This window comes from Aulostomus chinensis, chromosome 15 (assembly GCF_037954235.1).
Source record: "Aulostomus chinensis isolate RoL2024-O1b breed Wild chromosome 15, RoL_Achi_v1.0, whole genome shotgun sequence".
Classification (NCBI taxonomy): Eukaryota; Metazoa; Chordata; class Actinopteri; order Syngnathiformes; family Aulostomidae; genus Aulostomus; species Aulostomus chinensis.
Window position 1 is genome coordinate 12686073 of NC_141334.1, and position 24510 is coordinate 12710582.

General features: G+C 41.8%; 1 protein-coding gene across 3 annotated transcripts; it reads left to right on the forward strand.

Annotated features, from left to right (window-relative positions):
• Positions 1-1096: 1096 nt before the first annotated feature.
• LOC147248742 (chromatin remodeler ATRX-like) lies at positions 1097-24222 on the forward strand. Of its 3 annotated transcripts, none has more exons than XM_086226853.1 (35): positions 1097-1255; positions 2836-2942; positions 3050-3105; positions 4033-4061; positions 4408-4529; positions 4785-4901; positions 5788-5897; positions 7034-7101; positions 7205-8988; positions 9563-9623; positions 13836-13990; positions 14184-14348; positions 14430-14529; positions 14818-14896; positions 14973-15158; positions 15291-15435; positions 16538-16647; positions 16818-16961; positions 17051-17231; positions 17327-17464; positions 17923-18098; positions 18211-18328; positions 18661-18791; positions 18867-18934; positions 19114-19181; positions 20152-20293; positions 20382-20473; positions 20547-20652; positions 20777-20954; positions 21750-21941; positions 22063-22206; positions 22309-22380; positions 22672-22767; positions 23209-23337; positions 23411-24222. In XM_086226853.1, the coding sequence occupies exons 1-35, from the start codon at positions 1236-1238 to the stop codon at positions 23456-23458; spliced, it is 5637 nt and encodes a 1878-aa protein (XP_086082979.1). In that variant the 5' UTR covers positions 1097-1235; the 3' UTR covers positions 23459-24222. The 3 variants fall into 3 exon arrangements, with proteins under 3 accessions (XP_086082979.1, XP_086082980.1, XP_086082978.1); XM_086226854.1 differs by lacking the exon at positions 1097-1255 and adding an exon at positions 1356-1492; XM_086226852.1 differs by lacking the exon at positions 1097-1255 and adding an exon at positions 1758-1867.
• Positions 24223-24510: the final 288 nt, after the last annotated feature.

Genomic DNA, 24510 nt, shown 5'->3' on the forward strand with positions numbered 1-24510 from the left:
TCACCAAATATTAACAAATTTGTGACCTTTTTCCTTTCTTTTGTTCCACCAGCATTTGTTGTCTGTAAACAGATCCCAGAATTGTGCTGTTGAAAATGACTTTGCTGTTACCTTCCTTGGGTGGATCAGGAGTAGAATGATCCGCTCTCCCACTTCATCTTTGTGTGCTTTATATGGGTGTAAGCGTGGTGGAACATTTCCTGTTTTAGAATGCCATGTAAATGGGGCTACATTTTTTTTTCTAATGAATTTGCTCTCTAAAGAGCTTCACTGGTCTCGAAACCTAAACGATTTCCTCGATACTTCATGTAAACTTAAATCAAATCGCTGTCACCAAGGTGACACTTTGAAATTAAACATAAAGATGAGAAGGAGTAAAGAATCGATTGTGAGAAAAATGTCACACTGAGCCCGATTAAGCTAAAGGAAGGGCCTGAAATCAACAAAGTACAAACATGTACATATTTAAATTATTTTTTGATCAGGTATAGATAGTGTGATAGATTGGAGGATGACTCATAAATAATCAATAGCCAGGCTTCTGTCTGTAATGTCTCCTTGCACTGTTGCACTAAAAGGGCCAGTGTTTGCTACTGATTGTCTTTAAGTGGAAGAACTAGAGCGAGTCATAAAGAATAAGAAAAAGTCAGTCACTGATAAAGCTGAGCAATGCAAATTAATGATTGTGAATTAGGTTGCACAAAAACACAAACTCTCGTGTTTATGAGTAACCTAACTAAGGGCTTATATAACTCAATAACCATTATGGTTAAAACACATACTAGCAGAAAGATATATAAAAAAAAACCCAACTCAGATATGAATTATATTCTGTATCATTATATATCTGTAATAGGCCACATCTGCTGATGAACGGGCTAAAATCATCAGTCATGGACTTGGCATCAGCAGGGTTACTAAACTGGAAAATTATTTTTCAATATTTCTAAAGAAATCTATATTTTCTCATTAAAAATAACAATTAAAAATGATAAATTAAAACAAACCTTAACCACTGTTGATCTTGCGATAAACACTCCAGGCCAACAGGAGGCAATACTGTTCGCTAGGTTGGCACTGAGCCCTAGATGCGCCAACATTTACTACCAGAAGAAAACACAGCCATCCACTGGTTTTCCTCTCTTTTGGTGTGATGCTGTAGCGCCATATTTTTACCATAGCATTTTCGTATAATTAAGACTTGAACGACTTCGGTTGTTCGCCTACTCCTCGAAATGTCCTCGGCGATGCTGAGGTAAGAAATGGGGTCTGAATCGTTTTGCACGCATGAGAAGGGCGAATAGCTAGCCTGAGCGACCTGCTAGGTTAGCTTCATCGGCTAGCAACGTTAAAATCGTTAACGTTAACGTTAGAAAAAAAATCTTTCTCAGTTAGCGTAGCCACGAATAAAACATATAGGATTTTAATAGTGCAAATATTACATGCCAGGTTGTGTGAAAATGTGACAGTTGTCGATTTGTCAGATGATATAGTGAGTTGATTTATTTTCATAGCAGTTCCTTCATTTGATGATTATTGAACGCATTCTAACTTTAGATACCAACATTGCTGCTCAATTATGTAATTTCTTCGCCACATTTAGCCAGTAATCTACCGGTGTTTTAGAAGTATCTATACATTATATGACGACGTTGAAGTTAACTAAACTGTTACTTGAGTGATTGATTACCGGTAGTTTTATCTTTCATGTTTGTGTGTCTCATTTGACGTTATAGACACCTCAGTATAACAGACTGCATCCTCTAATTGGCTGCAAAGATAATTAGCACCATCCATTACTGTTAACACTAGTAACAGCAATCAGTTGCAATGGTATGAGCATTTCCCCCGCAGTTATTTTCTCACGGTATGTGGTATTACATCATTATTACTGTTATTTAGAGTGAGTCTTATTGGAAATAAATCATAAGGGTGTCTTTGTTGAACTAGTGTACTAATAATGATAACTTGAAACCTCTTATCTGAATGGAAGCATGTGTAAAAGCCTGCAGTTTGAAATGAAGGGGGAAAGGAGACGTGTGTCTAAAGATGAGTCTGTCCAGATGATAATCGCCAGAGTTGATACTTTCATTTGTCTTGTAAATTTGAATACAATTGGATATCTGTCATTTATGGAAACAGATAGAAAAATCTAGTAGTGTCTCAGATATTAAGCAGTTTCGTCAATGTCGTCCTCCACTTATCTGGGTCCGGGTCGCGGGGGCAGCAGCCTCAGCAACGAAACCTAAACCGCCCTCTCTCCAGCCACTTCCACCAACTCTTCCATGGAATCCTAAGGCGTTCCCTGGCCAGCTGACATATAATCCCTCCAGTGTTTCCTGGGTCGGCCCCGAGGCCTCCTCCTGGTAGGACATGCCTGAAAAACCTCCCAAGGGAGGTATCCAGGACGCGTCCTCGCCAGATGCCCGAACCACCTCAACTGACTCCTCTTGACATGAAGGAGCAGTAGCTCTTCTCGGAGTCCCTCCCAGATGTCTGAGCTTCTCACCCTATCTCTAAGGGAGAGCCCAGCCACCCTGCGGAGGAAACTCATTCTGGCCGCTTGTATTTGTGATCTCATTTTTCGGTCATTACCCAGAATTCATGACCGTTGGTGAGGGTTGGAACGTAGAGCGCCCGCGTCATTGGAGGCGCCACCCCAATCCACCTTGAACTTTGTTCAATGAGCATCAACCAGTTTGTTTTCCCAAATTCATGTAGTACTGTTAATGCTATCAAAGTACATTTTCAGTTTTTTTTACAAGAATTTTTGAAAGTAAGTAGCTTATTCTGTCACATTTACTGAAACTCCACACTCTTTTCCCTTGACTGTAGCAACTCTACCAGCAAACTGAATGTATTGGTCAACAAGCTGCATGAGTACTTGGCTCATTCCACTCTTGAGGACAGCAATGGCACACCAACTGCAGCAGAGGCTGATGGTAACGTTTATGATTATCTGATTATCCTGCATTTGAGTGATGGAAAAATTCTCCTTGTGTAAATAACACGTTTGTTTAACATGTGTATTTTGATCTTGCGTTCACAGATGTGACACATATGAACAGTTCTGTGGGAAATTCAACAGGTTTTACTGCAATGGAGGTAACTGAACACTCTGTGTTGTGTTGTGTCATATCCATGACAACGTTTATTTATTTTTTTCTTTGTCCGGCTGTTTAAGCTCCAATTCTTTTAATCTGGTTCATATTCTGGTCAATGTGTTGTGACGGCCCTTTCTTTCATGAACAAGTGCACCAACTGCAGATGCACTGCCAGATGTATTTATTGGTAACTAAACATATGCAGTCACTGCAGATAGTCATTTAACCACATGCTTGTCAGGCATCAGAGAATCTAAGATGGACTTGATGTCCTTGCAGCTGTTCAAGCTCATTTATTATCACATTCGATCACAGTAGATCATCAGGCCTGTTTTTTTTTTTTTTTCCACTCCATGAGTCATATGTTCCGTCAGCATCGACTGGCTCGTGTGCACAGGAAACTGTTTAAAACAAGAATTAGTATAGCTGTTACCTGTGACCACCACTGTGTTGCACACACATGTGGTATATGGACTCAAGAAAGTACAAGTTGAATTATTACATGTTAGTAGGATCACCAGTTGTCTTGCTCTTGGTCACTGACTCAATGTAGGTGTGTTGTGTCATCCCAGCTTTCTCAGTTTTCCAATGTATATCAAAGATTATATGTTCACCTTTATTTGGTCTTCATGTTTTTAGTCGACTCAAATATAACCCACCTTTCTCTTGGCATTCTAAGCCACTATTTTGTTAAGTATTCTCCCATGGTATCTCCCTGCAATAAGTAGACTTGTACATAAATCACAGTCATTCAATTTTTTAAGAAAAGAGGAAAACATATTCACTTAATTCAGTTTCCTCAAATTACATTGTGTGCATAAACAACAAATTTACTAGCTGTGTATGTTTGGGTCATTGCCTTGTTCAGTTCAGCAGCAGAAATTCAAAGGATGCTGACCACTACACTAACAAATGTCGTGTTTTGCAGGCAGGAGCTGACTCGAAGTACTCTCGGAGGTGAGTTTGCATCTCCTTTACATCCTGCAAGCACCAGATAAACAGATCTTTGCCACGCTGTTATGTTACTCTAGCATTATCATACTTACCAAAAGACAACAAACCTGCTCCCTTGATCATTTTTGAACTGAAATGTCCCAGTTTTCTATCAGTAAAACTGTGTTGAATTTACATATCGTTGCCTTCTTAAAATAATCGCCTAAGTCGTTTTTTCAAGTTTTTCAGAAAACACAAAAAACTCGAGACAAAACATCATAAGGAGTTGATTTCAGGAAAAAATAAAACAAACAATTTAGGCAGTTATCTCAAGAAGGAGACGATATATACCCTTTCAACGATATTGCAGAAAACCAACTACTGTCATAAAGCATTCGGGACTGGATGAATCTGGGGACTCAACTGCAAGTGAGGACGTGGATTTACGAATCAGTGCAAATGGTCACCTTGATATCATTCGATTGCCGAAAGGTTGGTCTCTACATTTCTCACTGCTGTTAGTTTTGCTTCCCTCTGCCTCATCTCATCTCTCCACAAGCTGCAGTGCATTCATATCCGCGGTTGACTTGTCTTCATCGTGTTCACATACTCTCTGCAGGTTGCCTCAGGCCACTGCACTTATCTACCTGTAGCTGTGTGTTGTTCCCATTGTATGGACATGAGAAGTCTTTTGGTCTTTCTATGTTTTAATAATGTATTCAAGTATGGGATTCTTTGTTCACGCAGGTACGGTACTGGTTAGACCTGAGCCTGTCGATAATGGAAGAGATGACTTCAGAGGTCCAGAGTTTCGCAGCCGGAAACCAAATGTACTGCGGAAAGAGTTTTCCAGAAGACGTGGGGGTGAGTCATCATATGAGGCATGCATAATGGATGCCAAAAGTGATCAGTCTGATTCGTAAGAAATGGAAAGAAATGGAAATGCATAACATCAGATTTGTTTTTGTTTGTTGATATGCTGATATTTTACAATTTATTAAGCTGATATTTATAAGTGTTGATTTTAGCTGTGTAAAAACAAGTTTGTCTGATATTTATGTAGTAAATGTTTATGTATATAAATGGATATTTACTGAAAAACACATGCAAGCATCACAAAAGAGATCCGATAGAGATGTCGGACTAAAATCTATATTTCAAAAAAAGAAAAATTACCAATATCGTTAATATCTGCTGATACTTATGACATGTTTAAATTATTGTGCATCGGTACATGGAAAAAGAACTGGAGATCCTGAAAGAGTAATTAAAGAAATCTAAAATGCAGTCATGGCTTCAAAATGATTTGACAGGTCTTGGTATTATGGTGAATCCTTGGCACCAGTTTATAAGTATTTTGCCAAACAACGATTTTTTTTAATACCAATATCATGACTTTACTGAAACGTCAATCAATCTTTAACATCAGGAATATTACTTAGCATTTGTTCGTTAGTGTGCCTCAGACCTCATTCTGCTTCTCAGAACACCATAGTTATGAGGCAGCTAACAAGTTAACACGTGGAATGCCGTTTCACTCTAATTTTCCATGACGTCAACTTTCCAAATTTCAAATCAAATTCCTCCTAAAATTATGGCCCTCCTGGCTAACCTGTTTCACTTGGAATTTTCTAATGATATAAAAGCTAGATTGATTTCATTTCATCACCTTTTGAATTGGATTTTTTGGTCACATGGTTAAGCAATTCATCGAGCTAAATATTGTAACTAATAGCAGCGTTCCTCACAGGGGTGGAACACATGGGAATTGTCAGTTGCACTGCGTGTGGCCGCCAAGTAAACCACTTCCAGAGAGATTCCTTCTATCGGCATCCAGCTCTGAAAGTACTCATATGCAAGGTGAGCCTATTTGTCGATACATAATTTATCATTTCTCCTTTTGTGATGTTCAAATCAACATTAAGGAAAAAGTGCAAAAGCTCTTAATGGAATATATACTGCTTTCTTTTCATAGTAGTATAAAATTTAAAAATTGCTGTATGGCAGCCAGGCATTGCTAGGTTCTGATTTTGGATAACTCATGTTAAAATGTCCAGTACAAACTAGTGTCGACTGGTATTACCAGTATAGAAAATATCCCTGTAGTCCGTTCTGACTGGTAGATTTGACACATCTAAAGTGGCAGTGACGTCAGCCACGCTAGCTGTGAGCCAAACTGTGCCTCACCTGTTGGAACAAAGAGGATATTTGGCAGAAGTCATCAGTAAACAGTGCAGTGGTCCATACATTGATAGAACACAGTTGAGAGCTGCAAACAGGGTAGTGACCCCCGCCCCCGCCTGCTCGCTCGCTCTCTCTCTCTCTCTCCCTCTCTCTCTCTCTCTCTCCCTCTCTCTCTCTCTCTCTCTCTCTCTCTCTCTCTCTCTCTCTTTCTCTCTCTCTCTGTCTCCCTCTGCCAGAGCATAGAATACAGACTAATGTACTCATGTAACTGATTAGGCGTGTGGGAAGCATCTCGAGTGTGTTATGACCAGTGGAGGGAACCCTTCCTATTCACTTAGTCATTTTGCATTATAAATATTGCATTGAGCCTGTTGGCTGGGAAATGAACCAAGCTCCTGTCCTGCATAAATGTACTTTTCAGTTTGATTCAGTGCTGTGAGATTTGACTGTATTCAGCTGTGAATTCACTCTGGGATGCTGCAAAGAGATGATTGTGGGATGCAGACGGTATAATGACAGTTTGTGTGATATTTTTGAAAACTGCGAAAACGTTAGAATTCCTGCTGTCATGGATGGCCGTAATGTGCAGCTTAATTCTGTTGTATTTCATGAAAGTTTTCTAGCTAGTTGTCTATTTAATATCTATATTTCTATCTATAGATAGATAGATAGATAGATACGTGTGTATTTGTATATATAGTTATATCTATATCTGTATGTAGAGGAGAGGATAGTTGTAGTGTGTCATGTCCCTCTTCATTCCTGTCTGTGAAGTGTCTGCAATTCTTCAGTTTGCTGTTTTGTTTTGTCAGTCTTGCTACAAATATTACTTGAGCGACGACATCAGTAAGGATGGGGATGGAATGGATGAGCAGTGCCGGTAAGATGTTTGTATATAATATTTGATCTGAGATACAATCAGCTCAGTCTGTGCAAAGTTTCATGAACTGTCTCTCGTTCGTCTCTATTTGGTCCTCATGCAGATGGTGCGCCGAAGGAGGCAACCTAATCTGTTGTGACTTCTGTAGTAATGCCTTTTGCAAGAAGTGCATTCTAAGAAATCTGGGAAGGAAGGAGCTCTCTGGCATTTTGGAAAGCCAATGGTACTGCTATGTCTGTAGCCCGGAACCCCTGTTTGATCTGGTGATGGCCTGTGACAATGTCCTTGAGAACATGGAGCGGTTTTATCAGCAGCAGCGCAAGAGGAACCGAGTCGAGCCAGAGAAATCGGAACTTTATGGCATTCTGCCACACTTACCACAAAACATTCCCTTGGACAAATGGGATCACACTGGCATGGATGGTAATGTGGTGTTCAACTACAACACATTGCAGGTTTCCAAGGATATTACCAAAAAGGCAAAACATTTGGTGGACTCAACAAATGCCCTAAATAGAACATTTATACATTTCATTCACGATGTCACAAAGAACAAACAGACACCCGGGGTTCGCCGTCTGTATCTAAATTCCTTCCTGTCTGTGGTGAAAGGTGTGCGAAAATCTCTCACTGCACTCGAGGAAAGCCTTAAGGAAGAATTCAGTGACCTGGATGTCTTGAACTGCTGGGAAAAGTTAGTCAGCGACGAGTTTGAAACCCAGTCTGTAACAGAAGCAGACACCGAGCTGGATATGTCTGATGAAACATGCTTAAGTGACCTGCAGAATCTGGCAGCTGAACATTTAGAAGATGAAGATTCTGACTGTAAGGTGATGGATGAAAGCCAGGACTGCTCCAGACAGGACTGCTCCAGACAGGACTTGGTTTCATCTTCACTGCAAGCTAAAGAGAGCGCACAGAAGATTGGGCTCAAGCCTCTTGAAAGTGAGGTCAACATGACAAAAAAACTAGTGGTAAAGCTCACACCTGTACCAGTGGAACCCGGGCTGCCCTCTCAAGCTCCAAAGGCGGAAGCAGACATACGCATGAAGGATAAGACGTTAGAGGAAAGCAAGGCCTCTGAAGATGAGGACACAGGTGCTTCATCATGCACTAAATCTGAAAAGTTGAACAGTGACAACTCTGGTACATCTCAGGTACACTTAGAAGAGGAGCAAGGTAACAGACGCTCTCCCCGAGTGAAGACAACACCTTTGCGTCGACCAAGTGACGTCAAGGCCAAAACTTCTCTCTCGGCAGCAGACAGCGACAGTGACTTGGACCCTGAGGAAACCCCCAGCTCAGTACCAGCCAAAAACACTGAAGAACAAAGTCTCAGCAGAACAAGAGTTGACTCGGACTCAGATGAAGTCCCTGCAGCCCTGCTTGAGCGAGCAGCTATGACCCAAAGCTCCGATGAACATCAGAGCGATGAGGACAGTGGGAAAGCATCCACTAAGGTGGCCAAGAAGTTTATGTTTTTGTACACTAAGAACACCCCAATCTCACCGGAGAGGATCCGCCGCAAGCGAAAGATACTGGACCGATCCCCCGACTCTGACTCGAGAGCCAAGGCTCGGTGTGAGACCAGGACAGATTCCTCCAGCGATGATCAGGACTCGCAGAACAAAGTACAACACTTGAAATCTGTGAGGTCACTTGGGAACTCTCATCGTAGCAAAAGAGGGGACGAAGGTATCGGCAGAAAGCAGGCGATGAGGACGGCTGGAAACACGCAGTCTCATCAAGAGGAGTTGGAGTCGATGTCCACATCCAGTGAAGATGAACATGACGACTCTGGGAGTGACAATGGAGATGATCAGAAGATGAAGCCAATCACTGAAGAGATGGCCTTACTCGGAGGAGCAGCATTCCACCAATCGTCCGGTGAGTCCTGGACCAGCCAGTGATGCGTTAACTTCACGGCTCTTAGCAAAGCATATTCAGAAGGCAAACTCTATCGGTTTAGCACTTGATATTAGTTGGGTCTGAGTTAGTTAGTGGTTCTTTGGGCAAAATAAATCTGAGTCTGCTTGCTAAGTGGCTCATGCTAGTCCTGAATGACTATTAAGGATTGGATTATTGGATTAACCAGACTGATTACAAACTATTAATTATCAATTTCAGTGCTTGCTGGATGTTGTTTCTTATCAAGATGTAACTTGTGGTTAAGGTAGATGTAACAGTTCCTCCTGGATGTTCCAGTTGTGACAATAAAATATCTTTTGCTAAAATTCATACAGACATTATTGTTCTTAAATGAAAATAAAAATCCACTCATTGCAAAAATGTGCCGAGTTATTTTATTTGGATATTTCACTGTGCAGAGTGATCGCAAGTGTTATGTGGAAATGTGAAACCTCCAGCACACATGCACTTAGAATAGACTTTAAAAGTAAAGAGAAGAGTGAACTTACTCTTGAAACATACAATACCAATTTTATTTATTCCCTTCTTGTAGGAGATGAGGAGCATTCTCGGCCCTCCTGGGCAGCAGACGACGACGACGATCTTGAAAATAGGTATGGTTCTAAAAACCCGGATGTAAAGGTTGTAAAAGATCCTAGGTGTGGGACAAAGGCTGCGCCTGCCAACGTCAACCTCTGTGCACAATCCAGCAACACCCATGTCATCAAGACTCAGTTACAGCCTATTCAAACACGACCAAAACGTAGTTGCAGTAGGGCCTCAACGATCAAATACACGTTCTAGAGGTATAAATGAAGCCCTGGGTTTTTACTGTTGTTATTTAGTGTCACCCAGTATACGTGTGAATGCAAGAGAATCACTTTAACAACGATTTGTATTGTTTCTTATAACTCAAGATCGTGTCTAGCCTACTAAGCTGACCTGTTATGAGGAGGTTTTTAGAGCCAGTTTAAATGGTTTTGCCTTACAGTTCTACCTAATCTTGTACTACAGCTTAGTTTTCAGTGACAGCGTTCAAACATATTAGTCAGTCTACTGTTCTGTCTTATCCCAGAATACACAAAGGCCTGTTGTATTCTGTTTAGGAGCAAGCACTTTGCCTGCCAGATTAGCAGATCACATTAACATTTCTGAAACAAACTTGTGAAGTAGTTTATTTTCCATCTCTTTTCAGTTATGACAGGTAATGAGGACCAGTTAGTGTTCATTTATGGAAGATAAGAACCCTAAATTGGTCACCGTTAGTTTCTGCGTTCAGTATTCATTATGAGGGAAAAAAATACCCCAAAGTATTTGATGAACTTCCCAACAGTGTACGTGGATCTAAAGAGGCACTTTATGTTAACTATGCTATTTAGTTCTTTTAGACCCAGAGGTTAAACGTCTGTCCTGCCGACGGCTCCTGTTCAGTTCTCACCACAAACTCTTTGCTGTTTTAGCCAAACTGCCTTTTCATGGGTTTGTGTTTAATACCAGTGTTGAAAGCTTATTTCTCCATTTTATATTGATGCTATGATGAACATGTGTCAACCTCTGCTTTTATTATGGAGAGAAAACGACAGTGCAAGTAACAGGAAGCACATTGGTTGTTTGTGGCAGACAAAGTGAACATCCAGGTGCCATCGATGTGATTTGTGATGCACGTCAGTGGACTGTCCTCATTTGACTGTTACATGCTTTAGTAGATTTAAGGCATCAGCATCAAGGCACTGGTATTTGCACTTGCTATAATAATGAACAATAAATTTTATTGTGACATAATACCTGGTACCTGGCATTTAATCTCTTCTTTAAAAAGTAGTTGACGTTCAAGTTGCCGGTGGCACTGGGAATACCCCTTTTAAAAAAAAACAAACAAATAAAACCTTTGTCACTGCAGTATGAGAAACAAGTAACAGCCAACAAACACACCTGGTGTAGTTTGGAGCGGAGCACATCCCCACTGGCTGGTGGTCCTGAGTGTGGGCTTGTGTGACAGGCGGAGCAGCTGTTCAGCTTTACCTGTCAGTGATATGAATTTACTGCATAGAAAACAATGTGACCGCTGCTATTCCTTCTACACCGTGTGTAGACTTGTACTTAGGTGTATCGTTTACTGTGGAAATACTGAAATTACAAGTGAACCTGGTCCAGGTTTATCTAATGTTGTAAATATTAGCTAATTGTGTGTTAGAATACCATTTTAAAAGAAATATTGTGCTGCAGGGATGTCCTGCCATCACATCAGGTTTTACACATTTAATTAAACGTCTTTGTTTGATAAAGATATTCCCACATAGATCCCCATATAATTTTCAATGAAAATGACGATAACAATGTAAAAAAAATCAACATCCCTCTAATAACACGAGTCATAACAGTCAAAATAATCACAATTAGGTATTTCTTCAAAATGGTGCAGCCTTACCACCTACAGGCAATATCGTTTCTTCCCAGCAAACAGCTGTTACAAAAGAGTCACTCCAGATTGTCCAAGTTAATCTGCCACTCTCTTGACATTCACGCGTGGCGACAATCATGAACGCTACAGATTATGTGCTAAGCAAGCGGCTTTAATTGGAATCATAGGAGGTTATTTTGGAGCACGTGTCTGAATCGCTCTCTCTCTCTCTTGAACTGTCCTGGTTGGTTCAAATCATTCACAGACCTCACAAGTGTATGTTTTACCCCACTTTCTATGCACAGAGTGTACATTCCTGCTGACCAGTTTTCTACATGACAGTTGTTCTCAACCTTTTTGAGTTGTGGCCCCTTCAGAATAAGCAGGGTTGTTGTGTGAGACCCCCCCCCCCCCCCCCGCTACCCCCAAAAACAGATGGATAAATTCCAATTTGGCACGAGTGTGTTAGATTTAAATATCTGCAGAAACACAGTCTCATATTACGGCGGTAACTGGGCCTATAGCGTGTATAAATATGAGTGGCGCTCAGAGTCTTAATGCTGGAGATGAAGAACTGCTTTTATAGGTTCTGAAGTACGTAGATTATACAAAATCCTTGTCAAGACAAATTATACCACTGTTACATTCAGCAAAATATAAAAAAACCCAAAAACTAAACAAACAGAAAATAGTTTCCTGTCAAAGAGATTGTTATTTTCACACAACTGTTTGGCAACCCCCAGAAATGATCCCCCCCACCCCCCCAGGCTGAGAACCACTGTACTAAAGCATGTAAGAGCTTTTAAGATTGAAGATATTTACCATATTGGAATGAGACTTTACTGGTGAAAAGCAGTCGCCATTTTCTCAAGTGCCAACAATTAGTGTTAAAGGTTCGCGGTCAGTGCTTTCACGTGTTGATAATACATCTGAGAATCGAGAGTGGGCTGTGAAACAACCATCATGATGCACCGAGCCACCCCGTTCACATTATGCTATTAATTTATGCTTCTCATGCTTTTTTTTCCAGGTCGGAGCAATGCTGTTAGGCAAGAATCTTGTAAATCTGGGATCTTGTAGCCATCGCTGTCTCTCTCTCTCTTTTATTTTTTTTCCTAATTTAAAAAAAGTGTGTTTTCACATGCAGTGATTAGTGCAGCTGTAGATTGCGAACATTGGGAAAAATGGTCAGCAGCAATGTGACGTTGACACAGTTAACAGGTTAAAACACGACAAATCTCCACACATCTCCCGCAAAATTTCACCGCTTAAACCGCCGTTCCAGTTGAAAACCTCACGTGGGATGCACGTCTCTGGCCTGTTGCTGCTGTCTGTCTCTCTGTCTGTCTGTCACTGCCCGGACTGAAATACCTCTTTGACTATAAACTGTCACTGGATGTGTGATTAAATGACGGCTATCATGTGACCGGCGTGTATTGAACGTCACGTGCAGGTGTTGCTGATTGCTCGCAGGATGGAGCTCCAGCTCGTCCGATGGTTGATTCGAGGTTCTCGTGAGTCGTTTTAGAGCAGCCTGTGTTGAACAAGTGTGAACTAAATGTTGTAGGATAAGATGGTACTAACTACCTGCTGATTGATTAAACTCAACATGGTATTGGACACCATAGTTGTTCTGTTTTTACTCTTTTGAAAACACTGATATCATGAACTGAATCAGATAATGTGCACAATGCTAACCAACGTGTTCTTGTTGTACAGACGTTAGTTCTACTCAGCTGCGGTATAGACAGGTTTTTTTTAGTTTAAATTTTCAGTCGTGATAAGTATGTACAGATTTTTTCAAAACATTTTTTTTTTAACTGTTTACGTGTCTTCATGTTTCTTCTCACTTTAAAACACTATTTCATCTTCTGATGATACCAGATGAGGTTTAAAAAAAAACAAAAAAAACAAACTCAGCCAGCTGTCGCGGTTTAACTCTCTTGAATGGACTTGATGAAATTTGAAATGCCTCCCCCCCCCCCCAAAAAAAACAACAACAAAAAAAATACATACCTCTGTGTCAGACTCAAGCAAGAAAAAACAAATAGTGTAAAAAAAAAAATCCATCCAAAGGAGAATAAACTAAGATGATGTCCTGTTTTTATTGTGAAGACTTGTTTGCTGTAATAAATTTTTACTCTTTAAAATGTCTCTGTCTCATTTGATCTTTTCCTTTGAAGCGGTTTTCAAACATCTGTCCTCCAGAGCTGTAGGAGCTCATTTTAATTGGTCTGTTATTAATCGGAAATTTGGGTTTTGACCCATTGAAAATATTCAAATATATATAAGTGTATATTGCTTTTATTATCAACTACAATTGGAGAGATTTCCAGTTGAAATATGTAACAAACCAGCTGAAGATGATGTCAGTGTACATGAAATGAACTTGAGGTTCCTTCTTCTTCTCTTTTACTTTTGAAAGAATCGCTAAGAAAATGCTATTGGCCAAAATCATTACCGACTACTCATCGGACGGTGATATCTCATCAGATGAGGAATCACAGGACGATGAATCTGATTCAGATGGCGAAAAGGAGGTTAAGCGAGACAATAAGGATAGTGGACCAGAGGAAAGTGGTAAGTAAAGTAGCACATTTGTGGCTTGTGCATTTGCTATAAGCACAAGTTTAAGCTGCTATACCCCCCCCCCCCCCCAAACTAAAACTGACGGATTAAAAAAATGTGTCTATAGGTTGCCAAGCAGCTGTGAAACATTAGGAACTGACACAGGAAATGGCTGTTGAATAGTAGTTAAAATTCTCATCTGCAGGGGAAGAAGAATTGGCTTTGGCCTCTTCGGATGGTGGGTCAGACAGCCCTGTTGCCAGGCACCCACTCCTCCGCCGGAAACTGACCCTGGATGAGGGAGCAGCAGCTGATGAGGCCGCAGCTGAGGGTGAAGCAGGAAAGCAGAGGAAAAAGAGAAGGGCCAGAAGTGAGGAGTTGGGCTATAAGGATTCCTCTGGTCTGTCAAAACGCAACCTCCTTCTAATGTATGATTTTGTTTTCCGTCAAGCTGATACAGACAGTGATGGTGACGAGGAGGAGCTTGGCGACCTTGAACTGAGCGAGGAGCTGAGTTGGTCAGAGGATGAAGCCTCAGGGAACCTCAGAAGGTAATCTCAAAGTAATCCAGTACTTTTAAAAAAAATCTCACATTTAATGGTTTATCACAAATAAAATAAACATGACAGCTGGATACATGGAGAAATACACACAAACACGTGTTGTGTGCGCGTGTGTGTGTTTATATTTATACATATATATATATATGCATATGCATACACACACACACACACACACACACACACACACACACTAGTTCCTTAACAGTTTTTTCTCTTAGTATGTACTAATGACTCTGGAAAATTAAAGTATATCCTTTTATTTCTACTTCCTTTTAGATCCCACTTATCCACCAAAGCAACTCGTCGTTCTGCTCCAGTTCCCTGCATTTTGTTGTCTGACTCCAGCAGTGAACAGGTAGAGCACACCGGTGTTAGCAGGCTGTTCTGCTGAGTGTTCCCGTTAACTCCCTCATATTTCTGGATGTTGACAGAGTGAGCGAGAGAATGCTGGTGACGAGATCAGCGACAGCAAAAGCACCCCTAAGAGACGCAAAAATATCCGCCAAATCATCGAGGACGGGAATCTCCGTGCTGAGACCCAGGAGGCCCTGAGAGAGGAGGAGGAGAGGTGCAAGCGCTTGGCAAATAGGGAGCAACAGATGGAGGATAGACGAGAGGTACTGTAGACAAGCTGTGATGTAGCTCAGCAAAGAATGTGCGTGAGTCATGCATGAAAGCTGGGAGCCTTTCGAGTGGAACATGGACGTATCATTTATTTTCAAAGCTGACTGTTGAGCGTTGCTTTGCAGATAACTGTCACAGAGGACGAGGCGTCTCAAGTGTCGTCTCCCGTCACCATCAAGCTGGTCCTGGATCAGGATGAGCAGACCAAGCTGCCTTTTGTTCAGGTGCACAGGAACTTGGTGACCAGACTGAAGCCTCACCAGGTGGACGGTTAGTATACTCGTAGAGGACAGGTGGACCACAGCCTTCGTCACCCGCTGATGACTGAGTCAACCAAGCACTCCACCCTGCTAGGGTGTATGAAGTGGTGTGAGCACGTGTGTGACCAAGCTGTGAGTGTATTACGGGTGTGACGTGTAGCTCTGTGGCTCTTGGTGCTGAAAGGTTGCTGGTTTAATGCCCTAGACTGGCGAGGAACAGCTCTCACTAAATTATGTATTGACCCTCCCTGACTCTCTGTATCACTTTAACTGTCAATCACTCAAGTTGGTAAAGACTTTTGATGTTAAAATAGTTACACCATGGATGTGAGGAGCGGGGAGCTGTTCCAGATACCCACCATGCTGTTCCTCTTGTCTCCAAGACTCAATTGAGGGTTAAAAGAAAATCTCCTATAGTGTGTAACAAATTTGTGCATAAGAATATTTCATAAATGTGCCTCAGTGTTTGTCCTTCTCAAAAGCCTCCAAAAACCAGTTTCAGTCTTTTTCTTTTTTTATACAAATCTTATCTCAGCATCTTCACGGTCCAGGTTCCATTTTTATGTGCGGCTGTGCAGTGAAATCGATTGACTGTATTGACATATCAGCCCATCCCATCAATACGTCACAAAAATTCCTCTTTTACCATATTACGTTTTGGCAGCTACATTTTTAGTACAACATTGTAGAAATATTGTTCTGATTAAGTGGAATGAGTGAAAAAAACAAACAAACTGGGCACACACACTGAGTTTTTTCACGCATCTTTTACCAACTTTCTTCTTTTTCTTCGACAACTCCTAGCGCACCTGTCGCTTCACGGGTGTGCTAAGGGTTTGTGCTCTGCTGGAATGAAGCGGAGTGGAAATATCTACGGAAATAATGTAATATACCTGTTATTAAACTACCCGGGTGATGCACAACAAGCTGCATTTTCAGCTGTATTTTGAAATTTGCAGTAAATTATGTACAATACCACTGCAATATATCTCACATCCTGTTGTGACCTGTGTATCGTGATTTGCATTGTGAGGTCCTTGCTGATGCTCAGCCCAACCTTTTGTGTTGAGATGAGTAAAATGGACAACTTTTTCCTTGGTATTCTCTGACAGGTGTTCAGTTTATCTGGGACAGTTGTTGTGAGTCTGTGAAGAAGGCCAACTCTTCCCCTGGGTCAGGCTGTATACTGGCACACTGCATGGGCCTGGGAAAGACTCTTCAGGTGGAGACACACATACTTTATATCTTTATATATATATATATATATATATATATATATATATATATATATATATATATATATATATATATATATATTTATCTTAACCCGGCCTCCTGGTTTACTTTATTATCTGTATTTGCTTTTGTATTGATAGTTGTGTTATTTTGTAGGTGGTAACGTTCCTCCACACAGTGCTGCTGTCAAAGAACTTGAATTTCAAAACGGCCCTGGTTGTGTGTCCCCTGAACACCGTCCTCAACTGGGTCAGTGAGTTCCATAAATGGCAGGACAACCTAGGAGACGATAAAGTCAAGGTATGCAAAACAGTGAGTTTTAAGTAAGTCTGGTGCCTAATTTCTACAAACGCACACCCGTATGTGAATATTGTTTCATTCTTTCATAGGTCACAGAAATGGCTACAAAGCAGCTTTCTCTAGGACAGCGTCTGGTGGTTCTGAGAGGCTGGTACAGTGCTGGAGGTGTCATGATAATGGGCTACGAAATGTACCGAAACCTGTCCACACCAAAGAATGTCAACACTGAGCAGCTGGGGAAGGCGATTCACACCATTCTAGTGGATCCAGGTACTTTAATGGATGAAGGTTGTTTTTTTTGTCGTTGTTGTTTCCCTCTTTGCTCATTAGAAATGTTTCCACCACATTCCTTTTTCCGTTTGCAGGTCCAGACATTGTGGTTTGTGACGAGGGGCACGTCCTGCGCAATGAGGAATCCAATATCTCCAGAGCTATGAATGCAATAAAGACCCGACGGAGGGTGGTGCTGACAGGCACGCCGCTGCAAAACAACCTGGTGGAGTGTGAGTGTGTACAAATGTGTACATATCGAAATACTAACCTGTACAAGGGGTTGATCAAGATGCTGTAAGTTCAGTCTGGTTATGCGCTTCAGTTTCACCTCTTTCCTGATATTTATTTAGAAGCTTTGGTTCAGCGAGGCTAACTGAGAGATGATTTTGTTTTCTATTTCTATTCTATTTATACTTTCAAGATGCAAGACAGGTGAGTTTCATAAAGCCTACAGTGTAGGAAATATACTCCTCTGGGGGGAAAAAAAACAACCCAAAATACCAAAACAAGTCAGACTGCACAATAAATGATTAACTGAAACCACATATTTTCCAAGTGCCACAAATATTCCGTGTGTCTGGTGCCAATCATGCACAAAACACAATACCTGCTTCACACGACGACATCTGCTTTGATTCTGGGTACAAGTGAGTAAAACGGAGACATATGACATATTTTCTTCCCACAGACCACTGCATGGTCAATTTCATCAAGAAGAATCTCCTGGGCTCGCTGAGCGAATTCCGAAACCGTTTCATCAACCCCATACAGAACGGCCAGTGCGCCGACTCCACACCAAAAGACGTCAAAGTCATGAAGAGGCGCGCTCACGTCCTTCATTCTGTGTTGGCTGGATGTGTGCAGGTAAAACAAAAACAACAACAAACACTACTGCCTCTTGTTTCTGTTAAAATCTCCTTTTTGGTTTTGGATTCTAGCTATGAACCTGTTGTTTTTTGTTTTGTGTTCTTCCCAGAGGAAAGATTATTCCGAGTTAACAAATTTTCTACCTCCCAAACACGAGTACGTGGTGGCCGTGAGGGTGTCCCGCCTTCAGGATACGCTCTACCGCTACTATCTTGACCACATCACTTGTAAGATTTTCAATGTTTTTTTTTTTTTTTTTATACAATAATTTTTGTACAACAATTATGGAAGAAAACATGCTGTATGTTAAAGAGAAACTGCAGAGTTTAGTATGTTTTTCTTAGAATAATGTTTTTGCTCTTGTATAAAGTAGTAGATTTCTCTCATTTTCCAGGTAAAGGAACCCATTTTTGGCAAATTCAATATAATGATATAATAGACCAATTATTAATCAGGTTAATATTTATCCTGCCTGATGTAGCTCAATAATGAATGTATTTTTTTTTAAAAAAGAGGAAGTTCATGATTGTGTGCTGCGCTGGTTATTTGACCTCCGTAGGTGTGGGTCCCATGACTAAAGCAGCGAAGAGGAGGGCCGGAGCAAACCTGTTCAAGGACTTTCAGGTGCTCAGTCGAATTTGGACTCATCCATGGTGCCTCCAGCTCAGCTACGCCAGGAGAGACCAAAAGGTTATTGAAAGAAAAAAGAAATTCCCCTCACGTTGATTTGATTATTTTTAACACTTCACTTGTTTTTCACTACAGGGACATTTTAAACAGAAGACGAAAATTCAAGCTATGCTGACAAATGAAGCGCCCATTGTGACTGAAAGGTACTCACACTCGTCCTCAGTAAATGACGCTGTAAACTACCTCCAGAGGTTTTTGATGATAGTGCCGTGTCGATTTGTGCCAGAGTGACGAGTGAAGCTACAGAAAGGGGCCCTGTCTGTTGTTGTCTGTTTGTTTTGACCGCATCTTTGCAAATCTTTCCTTATTCTTCATATCTTAGCAAACTGAGCTTGAACAACGGGACAGAAGTGAGCCAGGCTGATGGCGCAACAGATATTGCAGTAGAAGGTACTGTGTCTGTCTTTCCTCATGCAATTCAAGCTCCTAATGTGAGATAGCAAGGCAAGGCAATTTAATTTGTAGAGCCCGTTTTCACAAACAGTTTGTCTCAAAGGGCTTCACATGGCATCATAACAACATCCTCTGCCCTCAGACCCTCACATCGACTGAGGAAAAACTCCATAGAAAACCCTTTTAACAGGGAAAAATCTGAGAAACCTCAGGGTGAGCAACAGAGGAGGGATCCCTCACCAGGACGGACAGACGTGCAGCAGATGTTGCTACAGACAAGAAAACAGTTCATAGCACAGAATGTGGGAAACATGGAAATGTTAACAACAGCTGATAAGGAAGCCTCTGGTAGGCAAGGGAGGCAGGGAGAGCGGGCCAGCTTAATGGGAGGACTGGATGGCAGACTGGTTCATGGGAGGGGCGCGCAGGTCGGTTTAACAGCAGGGGATGGGGGGGGGGTAGGGGTAGGGGAGTGATGCAGAGGGTGGTTGGTGCAGAGAGATGGAGCTCCACTTGATCTATGGAAACAGAGAGAGAGTGCGAGACATCAAGGCCAAACTACAAAGTGCAACAGATAATGATAATGACAGTTCAAAATGAGAGGAGAGGGGAGGGGAGGAGAGGAGAGGAGAGGAGAGGAGAGGAGAGGGGAGGGGAGGAGAGGAGAGGAGAGGAGAGGAGAGGGGAGGGGAGGGGAGGGGAGGGGAGGGGAGGGGAGGGGAGGGGAGGAGAGGGGAGGGGAGGGGAGGGGAGGGCTCCATGTAACCAGATGTGTCCCCCAGCAGTCTAAGCCTATAGCAGCATAGCTATAAAATGGTTCAGAGCTACCTGAACCAGCTCTAACTTAAAGCTCTGTCATAAAGGAAGGTCTTAAGCCTGGACTTAAATGTAGTTAGAGTGTCTGCCTCTCTGACCCTTGGAGAGAGCGTATGATCTCATGGTTTGTCTCCTGTTCTGTTCTGTGAAGGCCAGACCGATCCTCAGAGACCAGGACAGGACTGGTTCAAGAACCTGCTGTCTGAAAGTGACGCCAAAATCCTGGAGCACTCAGGGAAGATGGTGCTCTTATTTGAGATCCTGAAGATGACTGAAGAACTTGGGGACAAAATGTGTGTGTTTAGTCCTGTGAAGTCAAATTTGAACACTACCAGGATGATACCTGGACCTCACATAGAACTCCATGTTCTCTTTTCCTAGACTTGTGTTCAGTCAGTCCTTGATCTCGTTAGACCTCATTGAGGATTTCCTGAGGGCCTCACACAACGCCAGAGACTCAACGGCATTGAGAGGTATCATTTTGTTTATGGCAAAGCAAAAAACGCGTCCTCCTTGCTGTCTGATTTTTGCGTTCTCTTCTCTCAGTGGGCAGCTGGATTAAAGATGTGGATTACTATCGTCTGGATGGCTCCGTCACTGCCCCGTTACGGAAGAAATGGGCAGATGAGTTCAATAATTCTGCCAATAAGCGGTACAGATTATATGACCGTTACATTCTTAGATCTTCTTATCTCTCTCTCTCTCTGTCTCTCTCTCTCTCTCTCTCTCTATATATATATATATATATGACACAAAACCTTCCTCTTTGTACTCAGGGGCAGATTGTTTCTCATCTCCACCAAAGCGGGCTCACTGGGAATCAACCTGGTGTCGGCCAACAGAGTGGTCATCTTCGACGCCTCGTGGAATCCTTCCCATGACATTCAGAGCATCTACAGAGTTTATCGCTTCGGTCAGCTCAAACAAGTCTTTGTGTACCGCTTCCTGGCTCAGGTGAGATCTCGTGGCCTTTTCCTTCACGTCAGCAGTGTCGGTCCAACAAGCCCAAGCTCGTACAAGCAGGCGAGCATTTGGTCTCTTCACTAAGTAACGAGATCTTTATCCGAAGGAAACATGTTTGACAGATAGGGAGGCCGGATAATATCAGCAGGTGTCACCCATTTATTTTTATACATTTGTATCTGCCCCAGTTTTTTCCCCTCTGGTCTTCTTTGCTCATCATCAAAAACAATGCTGCAAGTACACATGCCATTCTATGTATATACTGTACATATAGGATTTATGGACTTTTACAGATGTTCAAGAATTGAAAAACTTGACTTTTTCAAAAGCTTTCATTCATCCCCAAGTGTTTTTCAGTGTGTACACATTTCTATCATACATTTCTTTACATTTTGGCAAATGGACAAAATAAGTGCTACATTCAGGCAGCTCCTCCAGCGGTAGTATTATTATTATTATTATTATCCCTGGCTGTTGTGGTCTGCTTTGCATATTGAGTTTCATGATGAATCCAGCTGCTGTCTATAAATAACCTGTTGACAGAAAGAACTGCGTGGTAGCGTTACGTGTTCTTTTGGGTCAACGTTTGTGAGTGGAAACCCTCCACAAAAATTAAAAAAAAAAAAAGAAAAAGGATTTTAGCGGTGGAACAACTCTGGTTAACTGCTTCTAGCACGTAGACATGCAGCCCTCCACCTGTAGTCAGTGTGTATGATTGAGCTAACTTTCTAGAAGCTATCATGAGTTCTTGCTCTCATGACTAATAAAACCCTGACTAATCTCCAGGGCACCATGGAGGAGAAGATCTATGATCGTCAGGTGACTAAACAGTCCCTGGCGCATCGAGTGGTGGATCAGCAACAGATTGAGAGGCACTTCACCTTGAACGAACTGAATGAGCTCTACACGTTCGATCCAGACCTGTTGCTTGACCCACACTCCAAGAAAAGCAAGAGGAACACCTCCATTTTGCCAAAGGTGACCACTCCTTTATTTCTTTCACTTCATCCAAATATGAAAAATAACTGATACACATAAATCATTTGCAGTAATGTGTGTGTGTGTGTGTTTTCCCCCTCTTCTTCTTCTGGTTTTTCAGGATCAGGTTCTGGCAGTACTACTTCAAACCTGTAAAGACCAGATAGTCAGGTACCATGAGCACGAGTCTCTGCTGGACCATAAAGAAGAGGAGGAGCTCACTGAAGCAGAACGGAAAGCTGCCTGGGCCGAGTATCAGGCCGAGGTAAATCATCTGAGCCTCCCATTCCATAGGAGGGCCGTTTACATGATGATCATGTGACATGCAGCTGACTCTGAGGAAATGTGTGTTGTGTCATTTTCTCAGTCCAAGACAGTCAACGCCCCTGTTAACTTGAACCAGCACACCTTGAATGGAAAGACGGATGAGGAGTTATTGGTATGAAGAGATTACTTTCATTCTAATTGTGGGATTTATAGTTTTTTTATGCAGTTAATGGAGATTAGGGGAGAGTGCTGACTCATGTATAGTTGTGTTATCCTGATAAATTCTTATATATCTTTTGTTATTTTTTGTAATTCTTTGAGTCACAAATTCGACCTCAGATCTGGCAAAATCACCCAAGACTTGCAGCATGGTTCTGGCTGCGAGTGGAGTCCTCCTCTAGACTCGAAATATTCTTTTGTGTATTTTCAACATGCTAGTAAAGCACAAGACATGTTTTTGCAGGGACTGCTGAACAGGAGCAGAACAAACATCGCCGAGGCCTTCAAGTTCATGCAGAGGGCCACAATTGCGTCACTCCAGGAATACGTGCAGCGATCTGTAAGCAATCAGCGTGTACGAACGCAGGGCCCACAGCCTCCTTTTTTTCAGTGTTCATAAAGTTGTGGAAAATCTGGAATTCGTGAAATTTAAAAACAGCACATTTCTACACCCGGAAATAAAAAAAAAAAAGTCAGAAAATCTTGTAAACCAATTAAGGAAATGTACGTTACAAATATTAGAGTACATTTAGTTCATTGCAGATTGAAGGGAAGATTTAAGAAAAATCTCTTTTGGTCAATATTGATATGTTGTATTAAATAACATGGCTTGTCATTCTTGTTATATAAATACACACAGGTACACTGTCATGATTCCTCCATGTGGTTTTCATGTGTAAACAGTGTTTCAGAAAATGTCAAGTTCTGAAAATCTCCCTTGAAGGCGCGCGAGTGTCGTGGGACTGAACTGCTCGTATGTGTGTAACCCCGTGTGTTGCAGCGGCAGCAGTATCCACACCTGCAGGAGCAGGAGGTGAGGAGCAGAGCCGAGGAATGGAGAAAGCGAGACGCGCTGGAGCTGGAACGTAGAAAAGCCAGTTATCAAGAGGCCATCGCAAAACAACAATCAGTACGTCCAGTTTTAGTTGTACGTGTGTGTGTGTGTGTACTTGGTCACTGACATAAGTAATCATTCTCAACAGCTCACTTTCCACATCATGGCCATTCTGAACGGTCGGAGACAGACTTAAAGTAGACATCTGAAGAAAGTGATGCTTTGATCTTCATCACAGAAGAGGAACCTTCCTGTGCCTGCATGTTTAAACATGGTCATTAGTTTTGCTTTGATTCATTCGCTGTATCCAGGTACAGTTTTGCTCAACATTCAGCACTTTAACTGGGATTTCACGTTTCCCCCTGCTGCCTTGTACCAAAACATCCCGATGGTGATTTCTACACTGGAACCTCACTATATTTGCCTTAATGTATTTTGATATTGCAGTATGTTAAACTTTTATTTTTGTAATTAGTTGTTTAAAATAAATTAACAAAAGAACGAGGTCCTTATTTGATGTTTTGACCAGATCTACGAGTGAAAGGGGCACTTGAGCCTCTCTGAAGTCCTTTCCTTCACTTGTCACTGGCCTATTCCAGTTTGTGACGGAGTTTCCAAGTTGAACGTCCTCATGATAAACCAACTCAAGTCGTTCACGTCTCCCCCGAGTACCAGCAGAAACGGAACACATCTGTGCAGACGCTGACGTTTTCCCCAGAGAGAAAAACCTCTGCACTCACAAGTCTTTTAATTAATGAAACTGAGCCAGCTGCAGTGATGGAAACCCTCAGGCTCCACTTCAACCGGCTCTAGTGCAAAGAACTGTATACCACTGACTCTACGTGGATGGTACATTTCTTATAAAAGAACAGTGTATAAATTTCTTCTTTTTTTTTACACTTTTGTACAGATAAAGAGTACAGCTGCTTAAAATGTTGCCGTTTTATCAAATGAAAAGTTTTGGCATAATCCTCGTTGAGTCCAATTTCTCTTCTATTCAGCTTCAAATGGTACCGGGTGTTAAATTGGGTGCTTTGACGAGTTAAAAGGTCATTTAATAGTTATGACTTAAAGGTTTAAAATCCACTGGTAATGTTTGAGTTTTAAGTTGTGCGGGAAAGAACATACAGAGGAGAAGGAACAAAGGCCGTAGGAACATTTACATCCTGTAGCGACGAGCACGCCGTCGATTATTTCCTTCACTTGCAAATCCCCATTCAGGCGCTGCATCAGGACGTCTAGTATCTG

Excerpts from the sequence above, each read along its gene's own strand:
- LOC147248742 (XM_086226852.1), top strand. The coding sequence starts at position 1,836 with ATGAGCATTTCCCCCGCAGTTATTTTCTCACG. Across the intron at positions 7,102-7,204 it reads GGAATGGATGAGCAGTGCCG|ATGGTGCGCCGAAGGAGGCA; the intron begins GTAAGATGTTTG and ends GTCCTCATGCAG. Across the intron at positions 13,991-14,183 it reads TAGTGGACCAGAGGAAAGTG|GGGAAGAAGAATTGGCTTTG; the intron begins GTAAGTAAAGTA and ends TCTCATCTGCAG.